The sequence below is a fragment of the Microplitis demolitor genome, chromosome 1, assembly GCF_026212275.2.
Source record: "Microplitis demolitor isolate Queensland-Clemson2020A chromosome 1, iyMicDemo2.1a, whole genome shotgun sequence".
NCBI classification, from domain to species: Eukaryota; Metazoa; Arthropoda; class Insecta; order Hymenoptera; family Braconidae; genus Microplitis; species Microplitis demolitor.
The window spans coordinates 16,218,557-16,231,546 of NC_068545.1; the positions used below are offsets into that span (position 1 = coordinate 16,218,557).

The 12,990-nt window shown below is 30.5% G+C and overlaps 1 protein-coding gene across 1 annotated transcript in view; it reads left to right on the plus strand.

The window, feature by feature from the left end:
- The first annotated feature begins 9,274 nt into the window (after positions 1-9,274).
- Positions 9,275-12,990, plus strand: part of LOC103576405 (protein dissatisfaction-like) — a 34,687-nt gene continuing 30,971 nt past the window's right edge. Inside the window, exons 1-2 of the mRNA XM_053739645.1 lie at positions 9,275-9,405; positions 12,091-12,206. Coding sequence (XP_053595620.1) covers positions 9,275-9,405; positions 12,091-12,206 — 247 coding nt within the window. The remainder of the gene's footprint in view (positions 9,406-12,090; positions 12,207-12,990) is intronic.

The window sequence follows — 12,990 nt, forward strand, 5'->3', positions numbered from 1 at the left end:
TAAAATGCTTAATTAAAATTTTTATGAAAAAAAAATTAGCCAAATTCCCTAATCAAAAATAAAACTTAATTCAGGCTCGATTCACCTTTTTTCTTTTGAAGTTATCAATTTGCCGACGATTTTTTGCTAAGATCTCGACTTTTTTGACGTAAATTTTTTTTCAACATTTTGAGCTTTTTTCATCTTAGTTTCAACTTATTTGTGTTTTTTGATCTTAGTTTAAACTTATTTGTCTTTACTTCGTGCCCGATAATCATTCACCTTACTTTTGACTTGGTTCACAAGTCGAAAAAAAATTATTTATTCGCCTTAATATATAAAATTATTTCACCTTAGATTTGATTTTTCGCCTTATAATTTGTCGAATAAGTCTAAACCAAGTCAATTTCAACTTGATCTTGACTTTTTCGTCTTAAATCGTGACTAAGTAAGCCAGTAAAGTCTAAACCAAGGCGAAATGTATTTCATATCTCCGTAAAAAAATGTCCAGTTTGTCTTGTAAAAAACGGCTTCAAATTTCGACTTGGTAAACCAAGTCTAAATCAAGTTTTATTTTTGACTCGGGAATAATGTTTTCGAGCTCAAGGAGATCGACAACAGCGGGAAATTTTAGGGTTGGCCCGCGAGGTCAACCATTTTCCAGATTTTTTTTTTTTTTTTAATAGCGGCCAATTTCACCTGATATCTAACTTTTTTCGCAGTTTTCAATGAAATAATTCAGATAGCAAACATTTAAAAAAAAAAAAAAAAGAAAATAAATAAAGTGTCCCACTGTCTAAAGTGATTCATTTGCCTTCCCAGATAGCAAAATGACGTCTTGATGAGTTCTGAATGAGTTTCTATTTATGATTTGGACGTGTCATCAACATCTTAAAGAAGTCTTTAAGAAGTTCTCAAGATGTCGAATGAGCCACCTAGCGAACTCAGTAAGACGTCTTTCAAAAGAGTTCTCAAAGAGCTCTTTTTTTCTGACTTTATGAATAAGACTTTATTATGAACTTACCATGACGTCTTAAAGAGCTCTTAATTTTGACTTCATAAAGAAGTTAAAAAAAGAATAAATTTAGACGTCTAAAAATTGACGTCTTATTTATGAAGTCTTCAAGAACTATTAATTAAGAGTTCTTAAAACTGACACCTTTAAGAAGTCATAATAAAACTTCTTGAGGACGCCTTCAAAAAGACGTCACAAAGCAGTTATTCCGACTTGAATGCTGTCTGGGTTATTATTTTCTACAAACCATGACTATGCATTATAAATTATTATACAATAAATAATATATTTTCCTTTAAAGTAGTGTTTTATTTTGTTCCAATCTCTACGATATAAATTTTTTTACTAAAAAATATTCTTTTATATTATTTTTAAATATTACCTGATATCTTGAAATATTAATGTATATTTACGTCAAAATGTTTATTTAATTGAGAATTAATTTTTAACATTATTAATTTTTTATGCTTGAAAAATTCAATATTTTTTTGCTATTAACATATAATTTATTGATTTAAAATAAAAAATTAAATACATAATTGAAAATTCAGTTGGGATATGTTGCTAAAGTCACAAATATTTATAAGAAAATAATTCTAATTTTTTTATTTTATTAATAATGAAAAAATTAAAAATTAAATAAAATTAAAAGATTTGTTACTTTATAACAAAATATCATCATAACATCTATCTAAAATTTTAAGTTTAAATGGTCTGTCGTCCATCGTACAAGTCACTACAAAAAAGGGTGTTCTGAGCACAAGTATAAGAAGGGGTGGAGTGAAAAAAAAAACAATTCATGACCAGTAGTAATACTAGTTACAACAGGGGGTATATACCCTTCTTTCTTTTATCGTTTACAGTCGTCGGTACATATGTATATAAAAATATCAGAGTGTGCGGTTGAAAGCCGGCGTACTCTACTACCTTAGTTGCCACAGCGGCTGCTTCGGTGTTTGCATTATTGAGCTTGAGAAAACCACAGGTGGAAAAGACCTTCCGGGAGCTTCTATTAGCTCGTGCGAGGGCGCATGGATATTAGGAACGCCGAGGGGGCAAGTGCACGTGCGAGGGCCGTCCAAATACTAAAGTAGTGGATTAATATATAGTTTTGCGTGAGTGTGTGAGTTAAAAAAAAGTCACTTTGGATTTTGTTGGAGGGATGAGGATTCAAGAGCAATTATCAGCCTTCCAGTGACGTATGTTTTGTATTCTATTTTATATGACTTTGTCCTTTTGTGGTCAGGGTGACAGTGTAAAAAGGTTAAAAACAATTTACTATTTTTTTAAATAATATTTTATTAGACTATAACTTTAATCTATTGAATATATTAAAGTTTTGATCACGGTTAGTAACAAAAATAAGTAAGTGACCCCTCTATCGGCCAGTTAAGCGTATTTTTTTTTTTCAAATTAAGAATTAAAATATAAAAAACCAATTCATGTGTAAAACAGTGATACACGGAGAAAAAATTAAAGGAACTGTTCCTAGTACGTTTATGAAATATCATCCCATACCGTTATGGTAATGATTACTTGGGATTATGGGATATAGACCCATACTTTTTGGGAAGGTTTCCATAAATATGGTAACAATTCCTATTATTATGGTAACAGTTCCCATATCGCATGTGAAAGAATCATGGTAATGATTACCATACTCATAGGAATAGTTCCCATAAGCAAATAGGAACCAATCCTATAACCACATTGCAACAGTTCCTAAGGGTATATGGTAATGGTTACCATAATATTATGGTAATCATTCCCATAATGTATGGGAATTATTACCATAATATTATGGGAATGGTTACCATAATATTATGGGAATAGTTACCATAATATTATGGGAACAGTTACCATAATATTATGGGAATGGTTACCATTTTATTGTAATATAGTTTCACAAAAAGATTAAATATACAAAAAAAATGCTTATTACAAAAAAAAATTATTATAATTTCTAAATATTATGGTAACCATACCCATAATATTATGGTAACCATTCCTATAATATTATGGTAACCATTCCCATAATATTATGGTAACCATTCCTATAATATTATGGTAACCATTCCCATAATATTATGGTAACCATTCCCATAATATTATGGTAACTATTCCCATAATATTATGGTAACTGTTCCTATAATATTATGGTAACCATTCCCATAATATTATGGTAACTGTTCCTATAATATTATGGTAACGATTACCATAATATTATAGTAACCATTACCATAGGTACATAGTAGCGATTACCATAATTCCATAGGAACTATTCCGATACCGTATGGGAATTATATCCATAATTATAGGAACGGTTACCATAATATATATTGGTGCCGTTCCTATAATCAACATTTCAAAAAAACCAGTTACCATGCAGTATGGGAACCATTCCCATAATATATTGTAACTGTTACTATAATTTTCTCTCCGTGTAGAACCTTGAAGCTTATACATTTAACTTCAAATTAAAAAGAAATATATGTAAAAATATTGATGAAAAATTAAATTATAAATGAAAATAACTTCAATTCCTGATGTCCTCTCTATCGGCCATCTTATAGATAAAATTTTAGCTAATCGGATGGATATAATTTATTTAGATATATTTTAAATATTTATATTTATTTTGAAATATAACTTAATCAATTTGTTCATTTATTTTGACATTAAAAATTTAAATCGACTATTGTGCATATAAATGCTGATAACCTCGAAAAAAAAAAACTAAGGTGGCCGATAATGCATACAGAGGTAATTTTCTTGTATCCATATTCGGCCACCCTATTTTTAATATAAATTAGGCAAAAATCATCAAATTTCAACTCCTAAAATTACTATGAAACGAGCTAATAAGATTGCAATAAAAAAATCAGACTTTTATTGATATTTTTAATTAGTAATAGGTTATTGAAAAAACAAGAAACCTTAACCTACCTGATAAGAAATAATAAGAAATCGCATCTGATGCACTACTACCTTTTTTTTTAATTATAGAATGAATTTTTACAATAATTAAAGTATATTTAATCTAAAGTAGATTAATTTTATTTTTGTTTTTTTTTAAATTATTTACGCATGAATACGTACTTATGATGGAAATATACCGATTTTTGACTAAGTGGCCGATAAAGGGGGCCTGGCCGATAGAGGGGTCACTTACCTTAGTTCAAATTTTTAAGACAAAAAAAATTTTTTTTCTTTGGAAATTTTTTGTTACGGTTTATTGTATCAAATGATAGGGAAAATTGATTAGTTTAAACAATGCGGACACATTAAAATTTTTTGTCACGATATATATAAAAATATCTGAGATAAAATGAGTCACTATTGAAAAAGAAAAGAAAAGAAAAGTAAAGAAAAAAAAAACATTTTTTTTGCTTGAATTTTTTTAAATCCATGACCATTAAAGCTCATTATTCGACAATTAAATCAATGAATCAACAAAGTTTTAATAGTAGCCTATTTTTACCAGATTAAACTTTATTCAGTTTTCAATAAAATAATTTAAAAAATAAACATGCAAAAAATAAATATTTTGAAGCAAATAAACTGTTATTTTTTTATTTTAAAAATGGCGTCTTATTTTACTCCGGGTTCTCTTAAATTTAATGAAAAAAAACTTTGTATCACAAGTTATGAATTTAATATCGTTAAACTATAGATATGTTTTTTTTGTTGTAGTAAATTTGCCTATAGATAGGAAAAAACTAAATGGTTATATGTTAAATGATATTTAATAAAGCGATAGAATAACCTGACGTATCACTTTCTGAGGGAATAAACTAAAATCTAATAGTAATAATAATTGTGAGTAAATCGATCAACATTTGTATAGACCAATCGATGATTATATTCACTGAGCAATCGTCTAGGGAAACACAAGAACAAGCGATTATCTTATTTAATAATCAAGTAGTAGCTTATGGTATGACATGATAGTATAGTAACTATATATACTTGTCTATAGAACATTGCTCACCAATTGTTGCATTATAAATTTACTCTATTGAGCAGACAAATTCTATAGTCTGTGTGAAAGAAACAAAAAAAACTTTCAATAACAATGTGAGGAAATTAGTTTTTTTAATTCGTTTTTAAATTTATATCTGGGAGACCGAGGCAAGCTCACTTATAAGCGAGCCATTACTCCCTAGGACTATTAATCGGATACAAATTGTTGTGATCTACTTCGAGAAAGTTTAACTTCATTTTGAGGAAATTAGTTTTTTTAATTCGTTTTTAAATTTATATCTGGGAGACCGAGGCAAGCTCACTTATAAGCGAGCCATTACTCCCTAGGACTATTAATCGGATACAAATTGTTGTGATCTACTTCGAGAAAGTTTAACTTCATTTTAAAAAGATTTAAAATAAAATCTGTAAATCCGTAATTTTTAATATTTTTAATTTGACAATATCTTTGATTTTATTGGTGTTTTCAAACTTGAAAACCGTACATTTTATATTGAACGTGAAAAAATCAAGATATCTAATATACTTAAGAAACAAGCGTTCTTAAAATTTTTATTTACGATTATTTTATAAGAATCAATGTCAGTGATTAAAATAAGGATTTCAATAACTTTAGACTAAGATCAAAGCATTTATCTACGAAGTATCCGAGAAAAATGTTAAAAAGGGGGTTTTTCCAATTTTTTTTGTCGGTAATATTACTTAAACTAAAGAACGAATTGCATTATATTACGTGGTGATCGAAAAAGACCACAAAGATGAAGGGTTGGTATGATTTTGAACACATTTTAGTACATTATCTCGACTAGAAATTTTAGTTAAGCAGTGATTAAGTCCGAATAAGGCATGCTAAATTATATAACACAATTATCTGAAATAGAAGTAAGATTTTTCAGTGGCAATGAAAATTAGTTTTACCCTTGAAAGTGATAACAATTACAATTGAAGATGGTAACTATTACCATTCAAGGTTGTAAAAATTCTAAAACAAGAAATAAGATAAATTGTGTGTGTGTGTGTGTGACGTTTATCACAACGTGAAATGACATGTCGATAAGCTTCCGACTGTAACGCCGATCCTTAAATTATTTATTAGTTTAGAGAGTTATTATTATTTTGGTTGATGGTCACTATTACTATCGAGTTATTAAGAATTACGATGTTGATAATAGTAGAAATTATTTAAAATAATAAAAGTTATAATTTTTGATTATCATCAATAATTGTAGATTTTACCATATAGTTGGTAGATACTACAATTCAGATTGTATATTTAGTAATTCAAATGATATTTACCACTATCGAATTCAGTTCAAAAATTGTACTATAACTTGATGATAATTTTTACCATAAAATTCTCTCCGTGTAGGCAGTGGTTTGGAAGCCATACACGGAAAGAAAATTCCACAAAAATTTACGATGTTAACATCGTAACCGTGGACTATACTTTCATTAGCATTAATTTTCAAAAGTCTCATTTTAAAATTTACTATGCAGAATACACTTTTTATTATTCGACCCCGTGAAAAATGAATTATACATGGCCATGTATGAATGCTCCATGCATGGCCGTGTATGAAAATTGGCCAGACATGGCCATATATTACTATACATGGCTATGTATGGCTATACATAGCTTGGTACGGCCATATATGACTTGATATGACTATGTATAGAAATTTTAACTAAATTAAAAATAAAAAATTAAAATTTTTTTTTTTTTTAAATTATTTTGACTACGGAGAGATTATCAGATATGCGAATAATTTAATTCTAAATCGAAATGGAAATTTTTAATTCAGAGAAAAAACGCTAGACTTATTAATGACCGCACCCGCTTTAGTAGGATTCGAACCCGGGACCTTCCGTACGAGAGACCGACGCTTTGACGACATGTTAATTCCAAAATGAGTTGTAAAATTCCAAAGTTAAAAAATTTTTTTTTCCATGTAATTTAAACGTAAAATAGAAATTTATGATGAGCGACCTTTCAAAATTGATATTTAGAGTTCCCGTTTTCACGGGCTTCTTTTTTCATGACTAGGAAGACATTTCACTGCGGGTTTTGAAAAAGAAAAAATAGTCGATTTTTTTGAACCGGTCTAATGTTTACTTTGTAATTTATAGTAAAGGGCTTAAGACTTTGTGTTAATTGTCTTAAGTATTATTTCTTAAATGAAATTTCCAATGCTACATTGTAAAAATTATGATTTTCAAGGTATAGTCCACCACTACAATAATCAATAATTACTTATTTAATGTAACAGGACCTAAGTCCGTCTTCGCCGACCGGAGGCCGTTTCCTCACCCTTTTGGGCATACATGCGTTACGGGGTGTCCCCATTTACCACCCAGACGATACTCTTAGTCGAAAATCGACTAAGGTGGCCATTAACCGAAAAAATTATCAAAATTCTTCGTTGCGCGTGATCTCTAACCACAGCCATCACGAGCTTAACCTCTTGGGGCCAAACACTGCTCCCATCTCAGGAAATAAAGAGACTCTGGTCACAGTGGGCTTGGAAAGGCCCCCCGTGGTACCAATTCCCTGTATTGGTCTTCAGGTTGCATAGGATTACTGGTAGGTCGCAACTTCTTCCCATACCCTATGTAAAGGGCTTCCTCCACTTGTTTCGTTCGGGTTCCCAACAAGCTATTATCCGTTTGTTTATCCTCTGATAGATTTTCTACTTTCCGTGCTGTTTTAACACTAATTATTTAAGCCAAATCAAAGATAGAGGACAGCACGGGAACAATAATCAATAGGACAAATTACAATGTTAGCATCATAAAAACAACTAGAATTTTCTTACCGTGTACTTGTTGGTGGCAGCTTAAACCGAGTTCGCGCCAAATGAGGCAACCACATTTTTGCAGGACAATTATCATCAGATGTACTAATTTAATTTCCCATCGAATTAGAGATTTTTAACTTAAGGAAAAACGCGAAACTTATTAAGGACCGCTATTGCGGGAATCGAAAACGGGAACCTACGTACGGAAGACCAACGCTTTAACTATTACGTCACACTATCGATTGTGGCTCCGAAGTTTATTTATGCTATTTGAATATTATTCGGTACCAGTCAAGAATTCCAAAGATGTACCTAACTGAGACAACAACAAAGCTTTCTTGATAATCGCCAAATTTGACATACCTAACTTTGGCAAGCCTTTGGTCATCCTCATTGCGTTTCAGTCAGGAATTCCAAACATACACTGAACTTACGCCCAACCGAAAACTCGTAATAACGACCAAGTTTGGAAGTGTTGGTTATCGAGTTTCAGTTTTTCTCATAAGGGCCAGACAAGGTTCAAATTAGGCTTGCCGTATTTCAGAAAGCCTCATTCGTCCCGAATCGGCATTTCGGCATGCCGTACTTGAATTCCAGTTGGGATATATATAGTATAGTTACCATTGCTACCTAGCAGTCAGGAATTCCAAAGTTAGGTTGCTAGGACCTCAAAACGTCAACATCTGATGAAAACTCGATTTTCGAAAATCGGGGTGGAAACAATAACTTCCCGAGTTTTCGAAATTTTACAATTTTCTTAGCGAGAAATTAATAGTATATTGTGTGACAAGGGATGAAACAAGACGATTTCAGACTAGGGTGATGTAAGCCCTCGCCTGCGACTCGGGCAGCCAACCTCACCCTAGTCTGAAATCGTGTTTTATCCTGAGTCATACACACTATATTTTCCATAATTACCTACATCGAAACTTCAAGATTCAGTGTCAGCAGCCAGTAAGAAACACGTTAATTTCAAACCGATGATGCGGAAAACTGTTAGAGAATGAGAAACATGTAATTTATAGTCATATATTAAATAGTAAATAAGACAAAAATATTATTTTCACTTATTTTTTAGTAATTTTATTTGGTTAATTAAGACTGTCACTTCAAAAAATTAAATGAGTAAACTGAAGTGACAAGTAAACAAATAAGAGTAATAAGGCTGCAAGTGAACATTAAATATAACTGACACCGGGCAGAAACAATTGTGTTTTTTCCCAAGGGAAGAAGCACGCATGTATCTGCCCGCTGTATTAAGGTATTTTTGAATTACGAATTCGCTAGCAGTTGTTTGCAGCATCGGCTTGAAATTAGCTTGTTTCGACGCGCTGTAGAGACACTGAAACTTCAAGTTTCGATGCTGGTATCATGAAAAAATATTTCAACATGGTTAAGTCAGATGATTATTTTTTTTTTTAAACCAACTTTTAAATTGAATTTAATTCTTATGAAATGTATTAATTCGATTTTAATATATATGTTAACAGATTAAGGAGTGATGGAAGAGCATAATCGAGACTCAACACTCTGTAAAGTATGTGGAGACAAAGCATCGGGAAAACACTATGGTGTTTCAAGTTGTGATGGTTGTCGAGGCTTTTTTAAACGGTCAATCCGTAGGTATGCCAGGTAATTATAATTTTTTAGCATTATTCTAGTGAAAAATGAGATATTAAAAGATAAGATAATAATACTTTTATAAAAGTTAATTTTTTTCATCAGTGCAAAATTTATAATGGTCATAGTAATTTTTGAAACATGTTTATTTCATTTTGAATTGTGGCCAACGTAGTCCTATATTACCATAATACATATCTGTACTACGGCAGTAAATTTATGTCCTTATATGCATCATGGTTGCGAACGATTTGCAGCATTTGTAACAAACCTGGGGACTCGTCCGGACGACCCCGTACGTGTTTACCACCCGCTCATGGTGGATACAAGCATACATAAATTTCTAGCCATTGGGCTTCGTTCGACTCCACACAACACCTCGGTTCCATTTGACATCCACTTCAGATATTATGGATCTTTGGGTTATCTCAATGCCTTATCGAAGACTAACTAACTATCATGGACCTCTGTACACAGACTTTCCACTCTGCTTTTGGTATATACATTAACTATATACTGAAAACTATGAGTTGGTCCACCTAGCCCGAACACTTCTTTAGCCCTAAATTGTGTGTGAGTTACACAGTTCGAAGCTTGATCGGTTGTCAGGCACGTAACTGTGTAACATCAGTTAGAAGCTCAGAGACAGTGCTGCCAGAACGTGCGAAATTTTTACCCCCTCCTGCAATTACAGTCAATGCTATTTCACCTCAAGAGTGGGTAAAAATATCGCACGTTCTGGCAGCACTGCTCAGAGACAATATGCTTTAATCACGGTTAACAAATTATATCGAAAATGGAAATCGGTTGACGGTACGGGCCAGCCCCAAAATTTCCCGCTGTTTTCGGGCCAACCGCCGCCCAGATTTTTTTTCCAACTTTACTATAAATTAATATAATAAATAAATTTATTAATATGCTATTATTATTAGGTTAAGCGTTATTCCAATATATTTTTATATAACCTTGTTCAATTTGAAAATTACTCTGTATACTTGCGTTAAATATAAATTTAATTACTATCATATTAAATTTATCGAGGGGCGCAGCTATTGAGAGGTGTCTACCCTCTATAGGTGCTAGGCACGTCCAAACTCGACGACTGTTTACACGGTTGTGCTCACTTGAGCTCCCACTAGTGCAGTGCTGCCAGAACGTGCGATATTTTTACCCCCTCCTGAGGTGACATAGCATTGAGTGTAATGACAGGAGGGGGTAAAAATATCGCACGTTCTGGCAGCACTGCACTAGTGGGTCTGTGCCGCTCATAAGCACAACAATGCTGCCAACTATAACTCAAATTATTTTTCATGATCCCAGTATTAAAACTCAAAGTTAGAGTATTTCTTAAGCTCGTCGAAACAACGTAATTTTAATCCAATACCGCGAATTTAATAATAGCAAACGCGTAATAATCTACTTGCCTTACTGCGAAACTTTGTGGCGAAAAATTGCCGGAGTCACAAAAAAAGTTGAATAAAATAGAGAAAAATCTGGTGAATCTTTCAGTACAAAAACCTAGCAAAAAAAGTTTTAATTTTTTTTGTTATGAACAAAAACGTTTTGCAAGTCAAGCCTCAATCGACTTTAACGGAATACTAAATAAAGATTTTTCTCGTGCAGTTAATTAAATGTACAAAATATCTGTTTATGAATTTTTCATACACGGAGAAAAATGCAGGTCAAAATTAAGTAATAATTACAATCACAATGAAAAATTTGCTTTCTTAAAGTAAAAATTACAATCCATAAAAAAAATTACGATGATTTGTTGAAAATTAATATTTTATTTCGATTATTACTTTCTAGATTGTAATTTTCATCTATCATAATAATTACAATAAAGCTTCGTTAAATTTTCGCTTGGAAAAAATCAATATTTACTTATTCATATAAAAATAGTTCAATCTCACAAAAAGTAGAAATCGTTATTAGAATTATTAAAAGTTAGCACATTAGGCGCAATTTTTGTTTCGTAATTGATAAATATTACATCTACAATGTAATTCTACGTAGGTACTGTACATTTTAGAATGTCGGTAAGACAAATTGCTACTCCGAGAGATAAAATTACTATTAGAGATCGTAAAAATTACTATCTGCATTGTAAAAATTACTCGCCAGAATACATTTTTCACAAAGCGCATTAACTAATATTTACTAAGTACAATAGTAAAAATTATTGGTACATTATAATTTTTATTTGTCGCTAATAAAATTTATTTTGAATGCAGTAATTTTTATAATCAACAGAATTATTATTCTAAATAATATGTTGTAATTTTCACTTTGAGTTTTGTAAAAGTTTTGATTTTTTTTAACGTTTCGAGATTACTTCTCAAATTGTAATTTTTTTTCAAATTTAGTAAAAACTACTTAATTCTTTTCTCCGTGTATAAATCATACGCGTTTCAAGATTACTATCTAAATTTAGCAATTATTTTCATATTTTTTTGTAAAATTTACTACATTTTTTTCTCCGTGTATGCATATATATGCTTAATATCAGCACGCACTTCCGCATTGTGAATTTCATTCAAATGTTAGATAAAATTTAAATAATTTATATTTTATGTACAGAAGCAAATATGCTAATATAATATTTGAATAATTATAAATTAATTTTAATATTATTTATAATATAACGACTGTTTGTTTATATATATTATGATGAAAATATTTATTTTTGTATTGCAGAAATTTAGATTATGTTTGCAAAGAAAATGGTCAATGCATAGTTGATGTATCAAGAAGAAATCAATGTCAAGCTTGTAGATTTGCTAAGTGTCTGGAAGTAAACATGAAACGAGATGGTATGTTTCATTTTAAAGGTGATTGAATTAATCTAGAGTTTAAATTTAGATTAATTAGAATTTTGCTAAAAAGTTTATAAAAAAACCAAACACAAAGATATTTTGCAGGCGCATTTCCAACACGGAAAAAAATGATGATTAAAATCTTATTAATTTACAGTATTTTTTTTTATTTCAAACTAATATTTATAAATTAATTTCGAACCAGGACCGTAAATTATTAATAAACAGTAAATATTCATATCAAAATTTACAATATATGAGAAAGCAAAATTTATAATTTGTTGTTTATTTAAATTAATATCATTATAATTATTAGTAAATAGAATAGAATTTATAAATTAAGGATTGGAAATTTTTACAATTTCTACAGTAAAAAAAACCAGTCCCTGGGTGATACCAATTTTTAATTTCATTAAGTATCGCTTATTTGAATGATGAATATTATAAACTACATGAAGAGAAAAGAATAGTTCCGATTCCTTTGCTAGAATGGTAACCATTACTATGTTACATAATAACGAAGATTTTTGTAAAAATCCTGTGTGAATGTGCCTGAAAATATCTTTAAAATTGTGGCAAAAATGTGAGTGAGAGCTCATCCGATGCGGAATCAAATTTTGAGCAAGATGTGTTTTTTATTTTTGTTATTCATTGGAATTTCAATTTTTTACTTACAAAAAACATAAATAAAATAGAGAATCTTACCTTTTTGTGAATAACTCAATAACTATAAGCGATGTCGAAAATCTAAAAAAATATCTTAAAAGAGGAGGAAGTTTCT